Source organism: Branchiostoma belcheri, unplaced genomic scaffold (assembly GCF_001625305.1).
Source record: "Branchiostoma belcheri isolate BF01 breed outbred unplaced genomic scaffold, Haploidv18h27 scaffold3, whole genome shotgun sequence".
NCBI classification, from domain to species: domain Eukaryota; kingdom Metazoa; phylum Chordata; class Leptocardii; order Amphioxiformes; family Branchiostomatidae; genus Branchiostoma; species Branchiostoma belcheri.
In genome coordinates this window covers 1,090,802-1,115,741 of record NW_017803909.1, presented here as the reverse complement: position 1 = coordinate 1,115,741, position 24,940 = coordinate 1,090,802, and the positions used below count along the sequence as shown (strand labels likewise).

General features: G+C 40.3%; 1 protein-coding gene across 3 annotated transcripts in view; it reads right to left on the bottom strand.

Annotated features, from left to right (window-relative positions):
• Nucleotides 1–17: 17 nt before the first annotated feature.
• Nucleotides 18–24,940, bottom strand: part of LOC109473721 (docking protein 5-like) — a 34,317-nt gene continuing 9,394 nt past the window's right edge. The window contains exons 1-11 of one of the 3 annotated variants that reach the window (XM_019773711.1): nt 24,465–24,692; nt 23,505–23,634; nt 20,751–20,973; nt 8,723–8,842; nt 7,528–7,717; nt 7,261–7,402; nt 5,963–6,072; nt 5,482–5,630; nt 5,035–5,223; nt 2,445–2,489; nt 18–1,810 (exon numbers count right to left, since the gene is read on the bottom strand). In XM_019773711.1, coding sequence (XP_019629270.1) covers nt 1,665–1,810; nt 2,445–2,489; nt 5,035–5,223; nt 5,482–5,630; nt 5,963–6,072; nt 7,261–7,402; nt 7,528–7,717; nt 8,723–8,842; nt 20,751–20,973; nt 23,505–23,579 — 1,389 coding nt within the window. In that variant the 5' untranslated portion in view covers nt 23,580–23,634; nt 24,465–24,692 and the 3' untranslated portion in view covers nt 18–1,664. Of the gene's footprint in view, nt 1,811–2,444; nt 2,490–5,034; nt 5,224–5,481; nt 5,631–5,962; nt 6,073–7,260; nt 7,403–7,527; nt 7,718–8,722; nt 8,843–20,750; nt 20,974–23,504; nt 23,635–24,363; nt 24,385–24,464; nt 24,693–24,940 lie in introns of those variants that run through there. The other 2 variants (XM_019773712.1, XM_019773710.1) reach the window with 2 other exon arrangements.

The window sequence follows — 24,940 nt, the reverse complement described above, 5'->3', positions numbered from 1 at the left end:
TATCCAGCCTTGTTAGCTTTAGTCCGCTCCCTAGGGCATGGACTGAACTAACAAGGCTGGACACCAGGCTATGATAACAATGACTGGGCATGTTGAGAAATGGACTTCCTCCCTGCAGAAGGGATGGTTAACCTCGTGTCAGCTAAGGGATGGTTCCCTCTACAGAGATGTATCTGTTGCAGCCATTACTCGGTAGGGAGAAGGTTAACCCACATGTTGGCTGAATATGATAGGAATTAAAACAATCCAACTACTATAGTATGTACATGGAAATACAAATGAGTGGTCTTAAGTCTTAAAATTCACCACCTGGTCTTGTGAAAAAAATCAAAGAGGCAATTGAATCATTTACATATAATCTTACAAAATCTATTGCTGCCATATGCCTATGTTCACCATTAAAGTTCAACAAGCCTATTGTCATACTTGCCCCATTGCTATAATTGATGATCAGAATAAATACAATACATGGAGTTTGAACAGAAGACTGGAAATTGTCTGCACTTTACAGTTTGGCACTGGCAAAGCTGTGGCGCAACAAAAATGTGCCAAACATGTTTGTCTGGGGAACACTTGTTCATTTACCTTGAACTTAACATTAACATCCATGATGGAAACAAAATCTATTGCAACACATTAGTGACATGTTTTGGTATCAATGTCTGCTGGGTAATGTAACAAACAACACTGATGTTACAACACACTAGTACAATTCACATCCAATAAATCATCCTTCTCTGAAAAGATCCATACTGGCACATAGCTTCAGCCTAAATCCCTTTTCCAGGTAATGTGGCATTCTGCCATGGATTACACATGCATGGTATCCCTTATCATATTTATCTCGACCATTGTAGTACCCTGTGGTTTGGACCAAACCAGCTCTTGTATATCAACAATCTTCTCCAACCAATGAAAGCTGTACATTTTCAACCACAAACTGTACATCCACCTCCAATCCACCCCTCTCCTATAATCAGTCATTGTGTGAGACTGCCCGGTGCTGTCATTATCAACAATGACAGATGAACAAGAACAAGTGTATGTTGTGTGAAACTTTTAATCCACTGCCAAAGTCTTGATGCCAAAACTGGTCACAGCAGCCAAAGTTAAGATATTTGTGCCTTACTTTTGAAAGACACATGCTGATTTGCATGTGACATATAGAAGATATTTTGTTCTCTGCATCCAGAAGACACAGGCACACCAATATGTTCTTAGAACAATGGAATGTGCGAAAGTTTTGCCCATTTCTGTTTTGCAGTCTGTAACACATATACTAGTGCATCACCATCATCATCATCACTGTGCACCTACAACCTTATAAACTTCCTTAACGTCCATGGAAATCTAATCTTTAAGGTTGTGTTAAAACACCTGCTTCTGTACATGGCACCTGTCCTTGGTGCTGAAGGCTGGGTTTTCTTGTTTTTCTAACCAAACCACAATTTTGTGTGTAGCTCCTCTTGCTTCCACACCACTGACAGTCATCTGTCCTCTTTGAAAGATCAGATCTCAAGAATTTGCAAAACTTTGTCAAGTCTTTTCTTCCTGTTGTCACCCCCAACAATTCATCATAAAAAGGATGGGGTGGTTGTCAATACAATAATACTTTCACTGGTCGTTTAAATAGAGCAAGATGCAGATCCAGATTTTGTCTTTTGTCATGCTGAAAATTTGGAAACAGTCAGGTACTTCTGGTGAAACTGTTCCAGGTCTCCACAGAGATCTACTGTTTGGTGGGATGGGAAGTCCCAGTTGCTGTATCCTGTTGCCTTGGTGTTGTCTGTACATGTGGATCTTACTCCTCCTGAAACAAAAATACAGGTGGTCACTCCACATATCTACATGTATTCAAAGTTGCTTTTCATGCACATTGCATGAATTAAGGGAATATATTGACATCTATTATTCATTATTATTATTTGATTATTCTGCCATTAATCTAGTAAAATTGATAATGTCCATGACCGCATGCTGCATTTTTCCCTTCAAAGATGAATATATGTATGTAATTTTGTCCAGGACTGACATTGTCAGTGCACATGGACATTGATAAGTGCCCTTATGAAACTCTGAGATAACCGTACATTGCAGTTAAGCTTACCCCAGGCCAAATGTTAGGACACATGTCAGAGCTACATTTCAGCAAGAAGGTTAAACATAAACTAGAATATTTCATAGATTATGTGCCGGTACAAAAAACTTTTTCCTAAAACTGCAATTATATAGTGCTGATGTGTGCAACTATTTCTATCATCTTGAACTCAGGTGGAAGTATGGTAAAGTATTGCACTCACTGATGAAACAGTATAGTATAGAGATTGTAGCAGAATATAAAGACTAGTTTATCTTTTGCTTTTGTGTCTTTGTCCACTAAAAGTGCATGAGAAACTACACTTCTAGTGGAACAGAACTGAAAAGTATTACCAGGATTGTCTTACCCTGATGACTTCCTCCGACGTTCACATAGTTATGCATTCTTGAATCTGTAACAGAAAAACAAGTTTTTACTGAAAAGGCCATCTTATCTGTAAGCCAAATGGAAGAACTATAGTATAGGACATTGATTGATATCTTTATTGCTATTGAAATGCACAACGTTGGCTATGTCCCAATAGATATCTTTATCTATCAGAGATCAATGAAACATCAATGATATTCAAATATTTGGCAGAGGAAAAATCTTAGTAGAATATTTTATTGCCATAAGTAATATCAGTTTACTAACTATGCACTTGAAGTCCCCATCATTGATCTATACTTACACTGTCATGGGGCAACAACCTTGTGGAGGGCAACAACCTACCGCCACAAGGAACTTCTAAAAGGTAACAACGAATGACCTCTTCCCTAATTGCCCTTCACGTTGTAGTCACAGTAATCGTTGACTACAACCCTCATTTAATGGCCCATCTCTACCAGAATTGGCTCTTTGTGCGAGGGCAATGCAAGATTACACCTTTGCATTCACGTTCATTGATTTTGTTCTCTTTAGTAACGCTACACTGCTAACATTACCAATCTGATGCACACGGCTACCAGAACTTCAGACTTCTGGAATATAACTTTAACTGTTCTGATATAAAGTTGAGAAGCTTTCTCTTGTGCAACAGATAAAACATGAATAAAGTACAGTAGGCAAGATGCTTTTTTGTTTATGATCTTTGATACCAAATGCTTTAAAACTTGGCTTCATGCCATTGACATAATATATTGATCATGGCTTGAGCTCCTGTTAGAATTTCCCTTACTGTATAAGTGTATTGGATTGTGAGAGTATCATGATATATGATTGAAATGCACTCTAACTTTTAGCATGCTGGCAAAATTTTGGTCCTCTATTCCTGCAACTGACTTCATATTCAGCAGTATTTCTGGGTGATTTCTACTTTCTTCTCGTAAAACATAAATGTAAGTCTCATAAAAGATTTTATTGAATAACAACCACATTAAGTTCTTTGACATATGGCCTGGTACAGCCTCAGTTACACATACTGTATCCATAACAATGGTGAGTTATAGCAGTGATTCAAGTTTAGTTTCAGAAATGTTCAGTCAGCCGGATAACATTAGTTGGTTGAAGTGGAACCAGCAGAGCGTGACTGAGTCCTGTTAGATTTGACTTTGACAAATTCACTGTTTGCTGATCCTGCATTCATGCAAGCCTCATTTCCATTAATGTCTCAAAAGAAAGGATGGATTCCGTCAGTGAAATATAACAGAGAAAAGCAAGCCGACAGGTAGTGCCGAATGATGCGAATCGCTTCATTTATTTTCGTGTCTTGCGTACGGAAAAGTAGAGGAAAATATCGTTCACATACCACCTTTGGGAAATCTATTCTCTTTTCAACACTTTACACGCCCATTCATCAAGTCTATAATCGGCTGGTTTGCCTCCTTTGCATGTTGTATTCTAGTCAAGTACCTCAAGACAAATCTACTGCCCTCCGAATCAATGTGCAGTGTTATGCACTGCAGTATCTAATGGAGAATGGGAAAGCTGATAGAACGTAACTATCAGGTTTTGCAACATTAAGTCCCCAGGCATGACTCAATATTGGTCTCAAATGTCTCCTTGCAACATTTAAAATTATATCAAGAGACCACAGACAGTTCTTCACCTTGGAAATTATATCCACATTCCAAGGCATGCATTATCTATCATAGGCCAACATACTACACAGTTTGGGCGGATGATCTCAGATACCTCAAGTAATTACATTGTATGAGGTACATTGAGTAAAATTGCTTTATTGATCTCAAAATATGCTGCATGAACTACAAACAAGGTATGATAGTATGAGCTTACTTTGATACAACCAGCATTTGAATGATTGAAAAGAATATCAGTTGATGAGATATAATGGCAATCAAGATTTTTAGCAAAGACACAGAGAAACTCAGGTCATTCCCAATGAAAGGCTGGGCTGCACAAAGCCTTTTCTTATTACGAGGCCAAGATTTTTGTCCAGATACAGTTGTACTTCTGGTTTTGATCCTTGTATAAAGTCAGCAAGACAAACTTAAACAGAAATGTCTAACCATGCGAATCATGACCTATGATAAGAATGTTACTTTTCATACCAGGTACATGTATTACACTAAAAGACAAATTTACAGTGTAAAAGTGACCTTGATGGCCAAGCCCTTCATCAACCTCTTTAACTCTCTTACGATTAAGATACCAGATGAGAGAGACACTCAGATTGTCTTTAAAACAGCAACATTGGTAGATTGCTCTCAATTATTGCAGCTAAGTCCAAAGGGTCTTTCCTGTCCTCATGAGATTTTTGTTTGAATCCAACTGATTGCCAATTTCTAGTATCTCTAGATCTGCCAGGGGTTCAACACAGCAATCTGATTTCCCAATCACCGGGCTAGATTGAGAAGCCAGGCTATTTAGGGCAAATCATTACAAATCTTCTGTATTCGTAACTAGGGAATCTGTTACATGTGAGTTTGAATCATGAGGAGTATTAAGCGGCAATCACATGAAACACTATCTTGGTAAAGCACAAAATTTTTCCATACCTTCTAGCAGGTTTAACCTGCCCAGGTCTGTGAAATGTTCATTCCCATTGGGGGTGAGAGGTTCTGAGGAGTTGGACTCCCACATGACCCTTTGTTTACTGGTCTCCTCTGCTGGACACTCGTATAAAGCATTGTGTGATGAGGACAAACAGTCGACTGGCACCTCATACGTGTCTAGATCTGACTGATCTGATGGGTAGAAAAAAACATTGGAGATTCAGATTTACATGTATCAAGAGATGGCTCTGTACAACAAACAAACAAGCAACAGAGACTGTTCTTACAACACTCTGTCTCACGTACTTTAACACAAATATCATAAAGGATTCTACGGCATGAAAGACTGAAATTTACCGTTTACCAGGTTGCAACACTGATACCTTAATCTTCTCCAAAGCAAATCAAGAATTAGTACAAAACCTGACGAGAAAAAAAGCAGGACCTCACCTGTTGCTGGTACGTAGGTATGGGGGCTGCTGGGAGATCGAGTTATGTGGGACCTGATGTTGGATGGGGCTGAAGTCGGCACCACATTGGGCGGGCCTCCGAATCTGACGTTCAGGGCCTCCTCATAGATGTTGTTGTATTCCGGCAAACTGAAGAGGAATGAGGTTTCAGTATAGAAACTGTTCTGTCTTTCTATGGATTATAGTACTGTAGCAGCAGGTTTACTACAGTACACTACAGCACAATAGAATATGTTCGAGATGTCATATCATACCAGATCTACAGTCAGTACAACAAAGCTACACCCAGTGCACACCATGTGTTTTGCAGGCTGGTAAGACACTTTTCCTTCCCCGTAGTACATGTATCTGAATAAAGATCATCGTGATCACATCAAAATTACAACTGGCCGCCCCTAACACATGTGCACTTTCCTCACATTCTATACAGTATCTGGAGGGTAACAGAAGAGACTCCTGACCTGCTCTGACAGATGTAATGGTTGGATGATGACGGCTGGATGTATCTTGTCAAACTGGCCTGCCGACGATGACTGACAGGCGTCTGTCTCTGTCTGGACTCCTGCTGTAACTGGAAGGGAAAACTGGTCAGCAACTGGGTTGGAACAACATGCATAGGCTGACAAGTTCCCATTCACTCAGTATATCAAACACTGTAATGTTACAATTTGTACCTACATGACATAAGTTATCAAACAAGATAGACTACATATGCATGAGGCCATCACATTATACTAGGATTGTTTTACACTAGGGTTGTTTTGTCCTTGAAAATAAAGACTTTAGTCTAGACTTTATCCAGTTCTCATGTAGTGAACAAATTGAAAATTCAGTAGAAGCATGCTTTGACTATCAAGGGAGGATAGACTGGGCTGAAGTTACCAATCTTTTATTATTCCAACATAAAAGAACAAAACATATCCTGTTTCTAAAATTTTATGGATATGACCTACACAAAATAAGAGACTTGTAAAGAAAAGGTCACATATATATGGAAGATAAATCTGTAAGTCAGCTCAGTACAGTGTCTATGGCATTGCCCTTGAATGCTGTCATAGAGGATAATTACAGGAACGTTATGTATGCATTATGTTGCAACAGGTCCAAGCCTACTCAGAGTAATGGCACATAGTATGGCTGTCTATACAACATCAGACTAGCTTGATGCCTGGGGCTTCAATTTGGCACCAACCCAATTTCCTCATCTCCATAAAATTTGCCGCCCGAATCAATGGCAAGCTCAGACAGATATAGGAGATAAGCTTTGTGTCGCCAACATCTGAACGCAGACTGTATAACATTCAAGGACAGACGCTCAGACCAATAGGTACTGATACCGTATCTCAATAGATCTCCAACTAGGAGAAGAGGGATCTTAATTGACTCCTCTTCCTGTGTCACAGATAACTCTAAATCACGTTAGAACAGGTCCCACTCAAACAAGCCCAGAAGTGATTTAATTTTCATTCTCATTATAACCGCTGAAGTAAGTAATAAATTCATATTCAGATGCAAATTGTGAAGAAACTGGAGTGTCACAGACTTTGTGCAGTCAGTCCTAGAGACAGTCGTCAGTCTTAGAGACAGTCAGTCCTATAGAGACACTTTTCAAAAGATCCAAGCTTTACACATGACAATATTCTATAACCAGTTATGTAAGAACTTTTAGTATTCAACAATTTGTATGGCACTGTGGGCAAAATTAATATTTTAAAGCTTGCAATGTATACCTACTAATAGATTTCAGTAGCTGTCTTACCCTTGCTATTCTTTCCTCCTCTAGCCTCATCATCCTCTCTTGCGCCTCAGCGATGGCCAGGGTGGCGTGATGAACCTTCTGGTAGATGTGCTCCCCCTGTTTGGTGTGCAGGGTGAACAATCCCTCCCCCGTGTCACATGATCTGGGGATAAACACAAACAGTCTTTATGATTTTACGGTTTATTATTTTGTACTGGTAAGTCACCAGTTTCAAAACATTTGTGCGTGTGGACAATTTTGAAATGCCATTTGCACACCAGAACCCACCTTCCTGCCTCGAAGGTGAACCTTGACTGGTCCCTGCCGTATCTCCTGAGGGCCGTGAGTGGCCAGGTCACCAGCTTGAGTTTGGGGTTGTGGATGTCCCACAGGTACAGGTTCTCATGTGTCACCTGGAGGAGACACTCCCCGAATATGTCCAGGTTTGGGTTCTGAAGAAGGAACACGTGGAACCGCTCTACAGGAGGAAAAAAACATGAATGTCACTACAACAAAACAGGTTCTACATAAAATATATATACTGTAGAATAATTTTGGCAGGACTAAACCTTAGTGTTGTTAGGCCCATCTTCAATCTGGTAGTCTAGTAGTCTACCTACAAACAATGTTAAATTCTCCAACAAAATAAAAGGCTTCTAATGCATACCTACATGTACACATCTCTCTGTGTGCAGATCTACAACAAATGAACCCAGCTTTGGCTTGCTGCATTCAAACATATGTCAAACCTTCTATAAATGAATTACATTTGATGAGTTGTGTGATGCATGCGTGAGTGGTACCCACAGGGCTTATCTACATTTTCCAGGTCGAATAGATCTGCTGGTACCAGAGTCTTAAAACAAGGTCATCCATCATTGCCTGGCAACCATGACCTGTCAGTGCTGCTAACTTTCAATGTGACCTTGGTGGTGCTGAAAGGCCTTCCAGAGAGACAGTTGATGCACTGCCCAGATTAGGGGAAGGGTTACATCATGGGGCAGACCTCAAGAGGGAAACCAAAAGAACTACAGCCATACCACTCAGAATCCAAGACTTTAAACATCAGCATTTCTTTTCTCCACATCCAGACATTGACAGATAAAGTATGCCTGACTTCCTTCCATTTAGATCATAGCCTGAGGTTCAAATCCTCAATTTCCAGAGGTTCATTTGCCATGAGAATCTGCCCGTCAGGAGTTTTACAAGAACATATTTCATGAGAAGGTGAAGGTGAGGGACAAAACACATGAGTGGGAGTACTGTGACGGCCATGCTAATCCTAATGATCCTGACCTACTATTGACTATTGTTTCATACTGACTCGGGTTGTACTAAAAATGGAAGGCCTAATGGCTTTTCAGTTCTAGACAGTAGCAAATGTGGAATAAAAACACTAAAAACTTGGATTATTCAACACGATACTCATCCCAAGCAATGAATATATTGACATGAAAGATGGAAAATGGAATTCTAGACTTACCATTATGGTCCCTCTGTGCCCCGTTGGTGAGCAGGTCAGGTTCCCCACTCCTGATGCCGTCTGGTCGTGAACACACACACTCCTGGTACAGCACTTTACACCACTCATCAGCCTCCAGCTCTGCAGGACCAACAACAAATAGCACATCAGTGCACAATCCTAATACAGCACTATTGAACAATTTTGTATCACCTATCAAAGATGAAGTGTACTGAGCAATGTGACCATATCACAGACTAACAATGCAACAAATGTTTTTCTGAAAATACAAAGTTCTAGCAGGCAGGTATACAATACTGACATGGTGATAACATCTAACTATTCATCATTCTCTACACCAACACACTACATGAGGTGCAGGCACATACCTATGTCCATCATAGCTTGTCATCAAATGTCAAACAAGGTCAGATGGTTGTTTACATGTTGGTAGCTTTATAAAGTGCAGTGGCTTCTATTTCATCATTAACTATTGCCAAAACTCACAGACAAGGACTATCTACTCAACAGTGTCCATCAAGGACTGATCATATCAAGTGATTTTTTTGTTTCATTTCCTAAGTGTCTGTTTTGCTAGAGGGCTGGAAATTGAGAAGGTTTCAATATCCTCTAGAATGATAAGAATCAGGGCCTAACCAGTCCTTAGGTATTAATGTTATTTCTGAGACAAATTCCGAACGTCTATAAGGAACAATCAGTTGATATGGTTGTTCCTGAGCTCCAGGGACAACCTGTGGCAACTAGAAGCAACCCGGGACAGCCAGGAATAACCTGGGCATTCATGGTAGAAATACTAGAATTAAAGATCACTAAAGATACATATAGATGTACTCCCCAACAATTACATGTAGAGTCCGCAGTTTACGGGACTGATTATATATCTAGATAAAATCTGTTTGCAATGAAACAAATCCAGTACCATCTTAATTAGTTATTGATTTACTTTTCAAAAGATTTCTAGTACTTGATATAAATGAGGTAATCCCAATATGATGTTTGATATCTCCTACACAGATGAGTTCATTCCTCTCACAGTTGTGTTCGCTTTAATTTGGCATTCCAAGTCTTAACACTAAATGAAAGACCTCATGACCTCCATGTGTGAGTCCTCATTTATTACCTAACCTGACCATAGTGCTTTGACATACTGTTATATAGCACCTGTCAGCAACAAATCAGTTTTTCTTTGATAGATGGGTTCACATGTACAAAGTAGGTTAGTGCAAAGCAATAGTGGTCTCCTTTGATACTACATGGCACCTTTGGCCTGTAATATATTGCATCCTCAGGGCTGGCCTTGGATATGATTGCTCCAATTGTACACTTTCAATCAACTGTACTGGGACACGGACACTGCACCTGTAGTTCCTGCTCTATAGGTCAAATGCGCTTTGAAAACTATTATAATAGACAACCCAAACCTTTTCAAACACAAGAAAATAAGACCTAACCACTGGAGACACTTTACACAGATACATCTAAACCATGACCATTGCCAGAGGCAGAAAGCTTAAAGATACAGTCCCTACTTCTCTTATCATCCTTTCATTCTCCGAGGGTTTCAGGGAGCTGGGTCCCGGAGGGTGGAGTTGATTGGAAATCTAGTGGCACGTTGCGGTGCCTGAACATGCCTGTGGAACAGACCGATAGCACCACAATCCCATTACATGGAAACCAGCCTCTATTACTAATGCCTGTCACGGCGGCGGAGCTGCAACAGGTGAGGACGGGAGATAGGGCTGCATCCGCCCGGGTATAGGATTAACCAGGCGGGGCCGCACAGAATACAGGAAACAAAACAAAGGCTTTCCCCGCTTTTCACTCTGATTGATTTACCAGTAATTTAGGTTTTTAATGCCAGTCAAGTGGGTTCAAGAAAAAAGATGGAATAAACTTGCTAACAAAATAAAATAATCAAAAGAGAATTGATTTACCCTGCTTCATCTAAAATGTTACCTATTATCCTTGATGTTCCTTGTCGTTTCTATCTATTTTTAAACCCGTACAATATAGAGGAATGTTGTCAGTCTCCTTATATACGTACATGTAAGTTGGATGGTTTGCACTTCTCCATCCATTCTTGTTACCATCTATCAAGAGAAACTGCTTCAGACCGATTTTCAGGACCACTAAATAATGTAATAGACAAGCTGCACCACTGTCCCATTTGCAGACACATAAATCTGTCTAGGACGACACCGAACTCCTTCCAGCCATGTCTGAATGACACCTACACTACATCACAGCGTACTTGCCATGGGACAATCAGGCACAACAAGACAAGACAAATTAGCATCCGGAAATTTTAACTGTAGCCATATTCACCAATGCATCAAAGTCATGGAAATCTACAAGTCTTCTCATGACTTTCAAACTATTCTTTCAAACTATTCTTAAGGTGAGTAAACTATAGCCCACTGGATTTTCTCAAGCGTCTTCTACCAAAACTGGCGACAAACTTTAATGGGAATCCAGGAGTAAGAGGATGATGAATGCGTCTTCAGCTGACAGAGGCCATTCCACTTTCCTTGGAACAATTTGGCCTTGGCAGAATCCCTGAACTTTAAGGCTCGTCCTGCTATTGAAGTTGATGGGCCGTGCCATCCATCAGGGAGGTATTTCTTCAATACGCCGACATCACAGGTGGACTTACCCTGATCCCATCAGGAGAAATGGAGGAATTATGCCTGTCTGGATTGAGTGCAACAACCTCTTTTCTGGAGGTACTGCGAATTTTAATGGACTGACTTGATTTTGAAACAAATGTACAGACTGTATTCTGTGCTGTAGTTTACATCAGTTTTTTTAATCTGTACGTACATCTGTATTTTCCACAATTTACTTCTTATTCTGACAAAACAGAAATGTGCAAAACAATCCCAAACTTGCAGCTTGAATCTTTGTATATCAATGCATTTTGTAAAACTTTCTTAAAGTAGTAGAATTGGCTCGCTCAAGGACATTCTATATAAAAATTATAATGTCCTTGGTTTGCTACAATGTACTTGGTTCAATTATTCTGGAATGAAAGCCAACATTCCAAACTTATTTCATTACTGGAACATGGTATATCAGAACACATCTAATGTTCTGTCTGTCTTAAATTTAGTTACAATAAAAATATGTGAGCAAGAAATCTGCAGGACTAATATAATTATATTCAAGGTTGAGTACTTATTTACTTGTTAATGCCACAGCATGCTTTCACCTTCAACACTAGACCTTTATGATATTTAAAGCATGCATGTTCCAAAAGATAAATGTTCAAGACAAGAAATATAGCTGCATGCAACATTAAATCCTACAGGCCTAACAATTACAGTGTGAAAAGTAAATTGCATCAAGGTTATCACAAATCTGGATTTCCCAGATAATCTACTTTAGTGGTGATTACAAAGAACTTAATCAGGATATAAAAGCAAACTAGGACCTTTACACACATAGCTGAACTTTGCTCCTAGTAGTGCTGGGAAAGCTCACACTTAACCGCATTTACCCACATTCTGCAGCTAGTAATGTCATCAAAGTTGGACACGTTTTGTTGTAATTAAGAAATATAGATGATGTGGGAACAGTTTCTGACACATAAACTAATCTCCTCTTCAAGCAATCTAATAAGCTCTAGATTCCATAACACTCTCCAGTGTGCCAATAAAACTTCTTGTCAGAATACACTTAACAGTCATGTCAATGATTCTAGTAAAGAGATGGAGGTTGGCCCATATTCCTGTCTCTTTTACTCCAATAAAACTTCAAGCTGTAGAAAATGCCAATCACTCCTAGAGCCCTATATACAGTAGATGGTATATGGAAAGATTTTATTGGAATTGAATAATCCTTTCTCACATTCTATATTATAAAATAAAGAAGAAGATAAATGACTGCTGTCCTCTCCTAAATTTGATAAAATTCAGCTTCACTAATTGAAATACATTGGTGATTAAGCTCTAGATGCAATCAAGTGCAAACACTTTGCCTTCTTTTCTATTCTAAAGCAGATTCATGACTTGACTGTGAATAAATACAAGGTGCGTGCTGCACTGGGTCTATATTCAAACCACACTATCCAGTAAATAGGGACAGACCAGAAGACTTGTGGTAGGGGGAGGTTGAGGTTGTTAAATCAACTGTTTAGATACACGTAGATCGCACGTATACAGTGACAGACCTGGAGATTTATTGATCCCAGAAAAGCCTATTAGTGATGTCCTTGGTACTGAAATGTGCTGCTTAAACTCCCATCCTTCACTGTAAACTGTTTCCAATGATGAAGATACATGATGTGAAATCTTCCTAGACCTTGAAACAAGCTGAGCTACTAATGGGTTTTTGGCATTGAAATGAATGGTCCTTATACTGTCTCTACAACTGTGCTGCCTTAGAATCTAGTTTACTTCCCACCATGAGATCTAATCCAAGCATGCATCATTCAAATGAAGGCACATTTGTCCACAAACCTACATGATTTACAGGATTGTGAAAGAGCTAACATACAGGCATAAAATTTAATGGTAAGAAAATACTGAGAATACTGAGAAGTACTGTATTGGCCAATAAAAATGCACTGAATTCTACAACATGTCTGTGATTTTGAGAAAAGCTGACTGGGATGTCAATTCATGATTCACTACATGGATTCACTGAGCATTTATTAATAAAAACTACTTAACTACAGAATATACTTAGAAGCTACACATAATACAACAAAGATAAAACAAATCTTCTTGAAGTAGGTCAAAGGTGGCATCCACATCTATCAGAGAGATACACGTTCATTACACAGACAATAGCACATTCATATCATGCTATTTGTATTGATCTTATCTCTGAATATAAGTGACCTCTTCCATCCTCTTTCATATCTGATATATTTTCCAGTAACATTATAGGAAGTCTGTCTGTTGTAACATGCTTACCAATGTGATATAAATGTTAATAGATGACAAAGCAATAAAATAGACTAAGAAAGTGGGGGTTGATACCATGTAGGACAGGGGTGGTTCTCTTCTTACTGGAAAGGGATGCGCTATGTTAAGGATTATTAATGTGTAAAAAGGGAGGCACAATCTCGTTCACTCCACCAGCATGTGCAAGAATGATGGGTACCACTGGAACTGAGATTATCCCAGACTGAAGCAAAGTTGCCCATTATTTGTTCCATTTGTTGCCCTCTGGAGCATTGATGTTTCTGCCGGCATTAATCACAGCATATAGAGGACACATGTAGACAACCTCTCTCCTGTGAGATATGACAAGCTTCTGCACATTAGGGACACAGATGCGGGATGTCTGGTATCTGCCAACCTGGGCCCATTAATGGTGATGGCAAAATTATCTGGTCTCAGCTGAACTGTCTATAAATTTATATGTATCTCAACTACCTAATGCCCAGAAGGATAGCTAATGAGTTGCAGGACATATAGCACAGGTGGCTATTCATGCATGTCTAGTTTTTAAAGATTTCATATCTACAAATTTACCCCATATTCATATTTTACACACAAAAATGCCACATAAACAGCGATAGAGACACAAATAGGTTTTCTCCTATTGTGACCAAGGGTTTACTAGGAAATTTGTCAATGTTGAAAATTCATTTGACCATTTGAGAATGACCATTCCAATAAACTGAAGAAACAGCATTGAACGAAACCTTATTTTCATGATGAGTCACCCCAACTACAACACAAAATGGCTTCATCTTCATGTAGATGGGCTATCAGGACAATAAGACGGATCACTGGTGAAGCAGGTAATGAAGGAAGTTGATTGGCAGGATGCTATCTGTGAATAAAGTAGCAGTCGTTATCTACTGGTGATTTACCAGTAAGTATCCTCTTCCTGCCATGGAAGATGATGTTCTTAATATTTGAATTCACATGTGTGGACATGTGTTTTTAAAAGCTTCACATCTGTACTGAAAATTACCTTCCGATGATGTTTTTTTAAACTGAAAGGACCTAATTTGTCCATTTACAAACAACACTTGGAGTGGATTGCTCTAAGCCAGCATCTCTGCATGATTTCAGCCCAGCAGGACAGAAATACTAGTAGAAACATATGCCATTACTTCTTATCATGCACCACACTAATTATCCTCATCCCTCAACAAAAATTGACACAACAGTGCATGTCTAATGAAGGCAGAGTCCCTGTGTTTTCAAACAGCAGGATCCCACAGATAATCTTATCTCTACTCTGCATCTGTCAACTAGTCAGACACCCAAAATATTTTTGTCGTCCCAATTTTTGTTAGTTTGTCCTTGGAACTGTCTTACAATCTGCCATGTATTATCTCCTGGAATGTTCAGGGAGAACTAAAATGAACACTCTGTAAGAACTAATGATGAGGATTATGTCAGTGAAAATGTTTAAATGTTTGTTGCAAGGTTGATTCATATGTAATACTTCTGCTAACACTGTGTGCATTGCAATGTTTTGCTGAATACCAAATACTGTACTGTGATGGACCTTGCATATTTTGGACAATTTATCGTGCAATGGTACCATGTCATTTGTCATGTATAAATAGTTATTGTAGTGTATATATAATGTTTTTCTGAATACAGTACCCTTTTTCAACATCACATTCTTTTGCAATTGTAAAAACAAGGTTGAATTTTTGGCTTAAAAATAGCTGAGCCTCTTGGGACACTGAGGGAGGACAAATTGACCTTGTTGATGGACAAGCATGAAGAATTGCTTGACTGAGTGACACTATCTGCCTCATTTGCTGGCCTGAAAGACAGCTTACTTAATCTTCATGTTTTAATCCAGTCACTCATTTGCCTGGCTGGACTCCCATGTGTATGGTGCATTCCCTTGCAATGAATTCTAGTTATAGTTACAGCAAGTGTTACTGAGGGAGCATGGCAATGGCAGAGGGCAGTTCCCTTCCCATAAACCACACTCCACTCCTGTAGCCTATTCATGATAGTAAATCCTAATGCATATGTACATACTTTCTCATACATTAAAAATGTTTTTGTTTTTCTGAACTACCGAATAGTAATCAGATTTGGGTCCCTCCAAATGTCACACAAAATTGGATATCTGCCACCGGGGAATAGTTGGTCTAGCATTTGCATCCTTACGTTCTCCAAAAATCCTGCCTTAATACCCCTCGCAGCAGCCTTTACCAAACAATTTTGATAAGGGATTGGCAGTGTACCTCCAAACACATTGAATCAATAACTTTCATGGAATGAAAAGATGGCAAGTCTGATATTTTGTCAACTCAAACAACACGAAGGGTTTCAGCTCATCTCAGAACTTGGATAAGTACTAGCTCTGGGCAGGCTTTAATTTGTTTTGGAATCTACGACAGTTTCTGTTTGTACTTTGTGAAAGCAGCTTTTCCAAAGGAAATAACTTCAAATGCCTTACCACAATCCGACCAAAGGAGGATTATGGTACTTGGACAGCTTACAGCTACCTCAAACCGTAACCTTTATCATGAGACCTACATCTTTGAAAAATCCATTTTCTGGAAGCAATTCAAAGTAAATGCTACAGATTTACTGCCACATGATGGAAGTCTAGACACAATGGAACATTTTATGACTTCTATGCTTTGTTCCAAAGTTTCTGTCAATATTTTGTCACGAAGTGTAAATGTAACTCCCCTCCCCCCCTCCCCATTTCAGGTAACATTATTGACGACTGCAGAGAACCTCATCCGCAGTATGTGACATAATCTTAATTTGAATCTATCAGGAAAGCCATGTGAAGGCATGGACTATGCAGACAATGGCTATCATGACAGTAGGTCCCATCACGAGGATTTTTCTCTCATTTCTTTACAAATCTCTGTGGAAGGCATCATGCGTGGTTAAATGGATACCCTGCTTACTGTATCTAACAAGATTACTGCCAGGCACGGGCCAGTCGGGGTCAGCAGACTAAGCCTCAGTTGCTAAGCTGTGTCATACCTGGAACAGGAAAACTCGGCAATGCTTCATCATGTGGCCTGTAAACCTAATGATGCAAGAAATGGTGTGGGTTGCCAAATGAAGGGAATGAGTCTAATTAAACCCAGGTTTTACACCCCCACACCAAGGCCTGCTCAGCCACGAGCTGCCGTGTAGGTTTTATGATGTTTTTATTTCCTCGGTCATTTGGTGTGATGTTGACCTGCCCTGCTGGTGGAATGAAATGTCTGTTTCCACATGAAGGTGACAAATGATTCAATTTTTGGAGTGTCAGAGGTCACAGGATAAAGAACACTTCCTAGGGTATAATTGGGCCAGGCTGTGTGGTGTGGAATATTGATTTTGTGAAATAACATCTACCCACTAAAAAGTGTATTAAACCTTTTGTATTCTGTATGTGGATTTCTAAGCCAGGAGACTAGAAAAGGAACCAGTGAAAATGCAGAAATCTATAAGAGAGGTCCTCAACCATCAATACCAGTGTTTACTGGCAAATTAATTGTATCACAACCAAAAGTGTCAGACGTTAGCTCATGACTGTCATATTGAAACAACTTTCTTTATATGGCACTAATCTTCACCAGATGTATGGCTCCAGTATGTTTCTGTCCTTCTTTTGTGACACTTTTGTCTGTCTTTCAGTTGGCCCACTCATGCCTCGCTATACAAATGTATTTGTGCCTTTTTTTTGGGGGGGGGGCTGCATTTATTCAATCCTAAAAGATCTTCACACAGATGCAAATTGAAAGTCTACATTTTGGCAAAGTATTTCCCCCTGCTTGCAGTTAGATCATGATTAGATCATTTTATGTGGTTAACAAGACATCTCTAGTCTCTTTACAAACAATATTATGCCAGTCATATTACTACAACAATAGAGAGGTGTGAGGTGATGGTCAATTTATTATTTTATAGACAGATGAATAGACTCTGGGTAATGCCTCAAAGATGAGAAGATAAGAAGATACAGGAAATAAGGACTAGAGACAAGGAGCATCCCTGCCAGGAGGTTATCAGGAACATGACCTAACTAAACCCTCCCCACAACACAAAGGAGACAGAAGGGTCTGGGAAAGATCCTCTTTCCACCATTCCCTGTCAACCTGGGCCAAACAGGGTCAGACAAGCCAGATTCCAGGGACAATGATGGAATGTTCTGCAGATTTTTGTAATTGCTGAATATTAGTGAGGACTGAAAGTCTTCCCCAGCACCCCAGGGATACAGACTGGCATAATGAGAACCAGTCAGAGGTGGCCTGTTGGGCAGCCCAGAAAACACACTATGGGCAACAGTAGGGATCAGATTTCATGCTGGAACCAATTAAAGTCTAGCCCAGCTCAGGCCCACCCCTACCTCCCCTGAGGCCACTTGGGAGAGGAGGGGCAGAGGGCATGAAATCAGGGCACAAGTCCTAAAACAAACATTCCCTGTCTCCAAATCCTGCTGGGATCTGCCTACTGGGAAGGGACTCCTGGAGGGACAAGTGTCCAGGATACAGTTTCAGCAGAAAGAAGTTTGTTGTGGCCATGTTTGGGTGATGGGTAAACCGCCAAGCCAACCTACCCAGCATGCCAACCCCCTCCCACACCCCAGCATTCCCCAACAATTCCACAGATAAAGAGGAGCCAGAGATTCTGTGCACAATTGGTAATGGGACTTAAAATCCTCCTTTAGGGATTACCGCCCCAGTTGTTCTGGTCTTCTTCATGCTCCCTGGTAGTTACTAGGCACCACCTGTAACTACAGGAGAGGAATTGCGGGATTATCCAGTAACAACCCAAGGGTGGGTCGCAGACACTGGGGAGGAAGTGTGACATGCTGTGCTTATATACTTTGGTTTGTTTAGTGTATTACTTTTACAACATGAGACATGGAAGCTGCTAGAGGCATATTCCAAGTCCTAGCTTTTGTTGATAAGAGCTTGTTGAACTGACAACCTAATCAGGAAAAGCAGAGGTTTACGATACTGATACACAAGTGGACTTATTGGTCTGTATACTGCAAGACTTCCACAGCTGGATTCACTGTATTAGCAGCCTCTTGAGTCATGCTGACAAGTGGTAATGGTAATTTCATGTTCAGAAGGATCACATCTCAGGTCCAGCCTCAGATGTAGTCCATCTGGTTTAATAAACATGAAGGCCTGGGAAACTGTCCAAAGCTTTGGAAGTTCCTGCCATCATCCCCAGGGCAGACTTCACCTTCACAATTCTTCTGGGAACGGCAACAACAGCTGAGAGGAATAAGTGGCCTCCACATTCCGTTACTTGTGTCAGTGATATATATGTAAGGGCAGCGACTGTGCTGCAAAGATACCGTGCACATAGGCCTATTCTGTTGTCTCATATTACACACACAAGTCAAGTGCAACAGAAATGAAGGTTGAACTGAACTTGCCACCAGTGCAGTGATGACACTATAAATACTCTACCCCGTGTGCTGACGAAAGCCAGTAAACTTGATTTTGGAAAGAATTTGGGGGAGGAATTGTCAGTCAGGAAATGGCTCACTCAAACTGGAGGATGTAGACTGCACACGCCATTGATATGAGGAATGCGTCTTAAAACTGTCTGGATTCCAAGAAGTACAGTCACGTTCCCATTGCATAACCTGATAAATAAGACATGATTGTCGACTGCCCTACACCTACAGTAACCTGGTATAAGACGCTCTCACTCACAGCTCTCTGTTTTACAGCGAGGACCTTCTGTGCATCTTTAAGGCAAGTCACATTAGTATTCATGGGGATAAATCACAAGGGGACAGGTGCAGATGCACAGGTTGGCACAGGGGAGTGTTGTTACTCTGGAGATATGGAACCAAAGTCAATTACTTCAGTAGAATGCAGGAATAACTTGGCACAGTATATCTCCCAAATTTTCTGTGTTGGGCTACACCAATTTGATTTCTTGGTCCATAGGTTATTATAGGTTTTTCTTCCAAATTACTTAATACTATAAATGTAAATCTGAGAATGAAGAAACTAAACTGCTGTGGCCTTATTATTATTTTTTTCCCAAACTGGTTGATTTAACCCCTTTTTGGGAATATGCTGGACGAGTTGTGCTAAAATGGCCAGTTTTTTCTGAAAATATACAGCTTGAAATAACAGCACATTCTGTGAATGTAAATGTGGCTTCATCTTATACATGTTACAGTGAAGGCTTGCTTTTGTGTCTTAAATTCTTAATGCAAGTTTTCATGTTTGCAGATCAGGAGCATCACTGGGGCACTAAAAGCCTGCAGGGATATGCATTGATTGACAAGATACAAGCTGCCTCTTGGTAACCTGTCACCCAGCATGAAAGCCAGGCCTAATGTGGGAAGATAGGGCTTATTCCATCAGCTCCCCCGAGTCAACCCGATTGCCATTTATCTCCCAGTTTTAAAAACATGTTGCTTAAGTACTACATGAAGGGCAAGTCTTAATAGTTTTAATGGAAGGTCATGTTATACCTAGGAGACAGGGTTATCTCTGTCGCAGTAAGATGTTGTCCAGAATACATTTTAAGATATGACTCATGTGCTTGGCAAGAAAACTACAGAAAGCTGACTAAAACTGTAGGTAATGAAGTGCCTGATACATGACAAGGATCCCTTATCTTGTTTACCATACTTGGGTACTGAACTGACCACCAGACAGTGAGGCTTGCAGCCCATTTAATGGCCTGTAGCTACAAGCTATCACAGCAGACGGTAGATCAAGTGATCAGACAAAGAATTTAGGCAGTCAACCCCGACCTGCACCAACTCCTAGCACTGCTGGAGACATGTTGATGGAGGAACTTCAAGGTTGTGATATTTTGACAACACACATATACCTGATGAATAAAGAATGTATGGCACTCTTTATTCTACGGGCCTGATTCTAAATCCAGATAGCCTTTAAACAGCTTTAGTGCAAGTCTAAACTGCTGTCTTTGACAGCAGACTATTGTCGAATTTCACAAGAAGGAAGGATTATTGTACATGTCTGTATGCCTTAACCATGGCGCAAACATGCATCACATGATCGTGACTACCACTCCAGGATTAGGTGCATAGGCAGCTATGTCTTGGAAAAAGTATTGAGCAAGATATTTCTTTCTAACCTCACCTGAGTCACAGGCAAACTGTTTTGTTGAGTTGTCCAGGAACATGATGGACACTGCATGCTTCTTGCTGTCCTTGGGCATACGGGACACATTCCGCACACTCTCCAGGACAGTCACTTTGTGATAGGCTCGTATCTGAGCTGCCTTTTCATCAAGGAACTTCTCAAACCGACGGGGTCCTTTGCTGGAAGCTCTTTTGAAGATGATCCAGCATTTCTGGTAAATCTGATGGCAGAAAGATTAAATCCAAATCAATATACAATTACATGTACTTGCTATAACATTTCAGAAAAAAACTGCTACACTTGCAACAAAAGTTAATTATTTCACTCTGAAACATTCTATAATAAACACGGCCGTGCTTAATTGCATATCACAACACTGGATTCTACAAATTCCATTCTGAATATCCTGGGCCACTCTGATTTAACACGCTCTAATTATCTTGCCATAACATTTCAGTAACCTTTATTCTATCAAACCACCTGCTAAAGTAACTGATGCAGATAATGAAAAAAATTAAAGTCTGTCGCTTGCTGTCCCAAATCTGACAGTGATGAAGCCTCCCTTGGGATGCTTGATTATTGGCTGATGAAATCTATATATGGTTTTCCAATGCTTAGCATTCCAATCACAATACATGTATAATGTCTTTCTTTCATATCTCCTTGGTATGCATTACCTTGGTATGAATGAATCAATGCAAAATATCTAAGAAGTACAAAGTATGATATGAAAAAATGAGAAAAACACCTGTAAAATGATATAAAACTGAAGCACTGAGCTTAAAAAATATCTTTCATTGCCAAGATTATTTTCTGATAACTACAGGTGTTGGAGAGACATTAGCATCCTTGCCTGGGTCACATGTGTTCTCTGGAGATAACGTCACAGTGGACTGTGAGGCTACTGCAACTCCCAAGCTCTGCCAACAGATCATTTCCAATCTATCAATTTGCCACTGATAAAGGAACCAAAATATTTTGGAACTGCATTAGGTTGACATTGACCTGGCCACAAAACTCCATAGGAATGTGATTATCCTGGGATGGTGAAGCCAGACCAATATTTCACCCACAACATTGCGTTATCAGATTTGAGATATGCAAGATTAATAGTTTTGTCATGTTGTATTTTTGTTGTCAAGAAGGTGTGGATTCCAACACTGAACAGCAAAATACAAACCAGGTGTAGACCCCCATCCAATAGATATATATGGAAGGTTTGATCAGAATTCTGTATTACAGATGAACTTCTTATGCTCTTTGATCCGCTGTTGCAACTGGGGCCTGTCTAGCGATTTCATTTGTTGTTAACCTTTGACCTATCACAGCCACCCACACGCAAGCTGTGTGTGAAGGTCACTGTTGCCTCATCAGTCAAATGGCCGACGTCCGTGTAGGGCTGACCGTTTGACCACTACGGTGCTGATCTACGGTGATCTAAACTGTGGCTGTCGTGAACTGTAATATTTGTGATGTTAGCCACCACTGTGCTCATTCATAATGGTGAGGTATGGTGCATCCTCATCATACAACATAACAACATACTAAGTACTCTGATTTGAAGTATTGATGTTTACATACCGACAGTGTATACTGGCTAGTATAGTATGAAGAACTGCTATTATATATTGTTGTCATATATCTGCAGTACAAAGTGGTCATAACTGTCAAATGTCATTTACCAGAGTACTAGCCAGTCTAGAGAGAACTAGTAATATACTTCACACTTGTGATCACATTTCTGATCTGTAGGTTTACTGGTCTATAAATCTTAATACAGACCAGGTCTGCTGAGTAACTCCTACATTATAGACATTCGTTCAGCACTGTAAAGGGACTATGGGCCTGTAAGCAGGTCCTTTAGAAAGATTTACAGCGCCCGCCTGAGGGGACCAGTCCCAACCCATGCTTTGCCTTGAGCAAATTTTTTCTTTAGCATGGGTCTATAAATCTTCATACTTGCCAGCGTTTTTGTCACGATTTCCTGACATGTTCTGATCTTGAAGAACAGATAACATATAGAATTGTCTAGACCCTTGACCTGACATTTGGTATATACACACACAATCAATAACCCCACCTGTTTTTGTAGAAACAACGATAGATGTATGCTGTCTTGTTACCTGTTTGTTAAGCTTTAGATATTATATGAGTGAATAAAGTGGAGCTCAGTAATACCGCAAAATGCTGTACACGTTGATATGTTCGATTTTACTTTTTGGTAGTCTACAGAGAGAGGATCGAGGTTTGGCAGAACATACTGCAGCTCACCTGCATGAAACCTGTAATATATTGTGCACAGGACTTTGGTATAAGGTTGTATATTTATAACTGAAGATGACATTCCCAATTCCGTCTATAGTTTTGAAATGTTGTATTTGAAAAGATATTGCCCACAACAGGCAAAATTTGCAATGCAACATTGACCAAACATCCAACAAAAACCATAAAAATATGGGTTTTGCGAAGGCACAGTACATTCTGCCGATGTGCGTATAGAAAGGGTCACCTCCCTTGTTACCTTGCCTATATTGTACATACATGTATATGCATTGTATAACTCAGAACTGTTTTACTACATGGAGCCATCAAGGAATGTTGCTTTTGTTCTCATAGTTTTGATAGTCATCTTCAATGAGGTGAGTGGAGAAATTACTGTGTTGCCTAAAGCAAAGCCTAGGGGTCAAGCCTGAGCTACAGATTCATATCTTCAAAAACAGAACATTGCATGATAAATAGTGACCTACTCACCCCAAGTTTTCGACTTCGCATGCGAACGTAGCCTTGCCTGACAATGTCGTTGAAGTCTGATGCCATATTGTACATCTACTGTCAGTGATCAGCGCAGACACAGGAGTTGAAGAACAGGTTCATACTGGCTCTGCAAAACAATGGGAGTCAAAATAAATTACCAGCATACAGATAAAAATCAGTTGCCGACAGGTCTGCAAAGTTAGCTTGTCTCACCTTTGTAGCTGCCATTTAGTCAAGGACGTCTGAAAACAAAAATGTCTTCTTGCAAAGAACTGCCTGTACACGGCCACCTTTGAAGCCTTAAGAGCTTGACATTTCAATTAAGTAATGACCGCTAATGAGAACTTCTGTCATTGTTGTCTGTGTTCTGCCACCACAAAGCCGGGCATTGTTATGGAAATGAGGGACAAGCCACTTGATAAGTGAGGGCAAAGGGTGGCAAGTCATGTTTCATGTCACCAGTCTGGGTTTCAGTAGGTATCTAAGCCATTAACAAGAGTTCTGCAGCTGAAAAGTGGTAAATGACAGTTGTAAAAGATGGTAAAACTATCAAGGCAACATTCCACCAGAGTTAACAAAAGAGGAAAGAAAAAACAGAAGTGTGTAAATCACTTAGTCAGGACGTCCGCATGGGCCAAGAGTTGCATGTTCTGCACTGTAACCTACATAGCAAAGTAGCGAGACAACCAGGCACCTACTCAACATTTGTGGAATTTTCTCTTTCTGCCTGCCATTTCCCCTGTCCAGACACGTCATTACTCTCAATGTCAGCACATTAAAACACCCAGGACACAATACCTGACCCAGTTCTTATCAGGACTTGTCATTACCTGTAAAGCTATAAAACTCCCCTCACCTGACCATTTCTTATTGTCCCAACTGACGTCCGCCTGTCTGGCATGAGGGGTAATTTACGGGATGCTACCTGCGCCATTCCAACCGCTGACTGTGGCTTACCTGCCTGTAATTTTCTCCATAAATGAGTTCGCTACTGGAAGCTTAAGTTGTAACCACAGCAGCATTGTCCAATCGCTAGAGGCAGTCCTGCGTCGGCTGCTGGAAACATGGACCAGATTTTGCTCGGGCTGCCCTGAAGAGTAAGGCAGTCGTGACGTTCACAGGGCCCTTTCTCACGGCCCCTGCCTTCCTGTTGAGCTGCCTTACTTTTGCTCACACTCACTGAACGTGTTTTGTTGCTTACTTTTCTGACTAATCACGCTGGGGAAAGGTATGCTAATAGCCTGTCGGGGTGAGCAGGCACAGGTCAGGGGTCACAACCAATCAGTGCTTCTATTCACAGATTCCTCCAAATTTGGGATCGCCTCACCACACGACAAGGGCGCACCACTGATTATCCGTGTGTGTTCCCCAATGCCACGATTTTAATCAAATTATGTGTGCACGCAAGCTGAACTTCATGTAGTTAAGCTTTC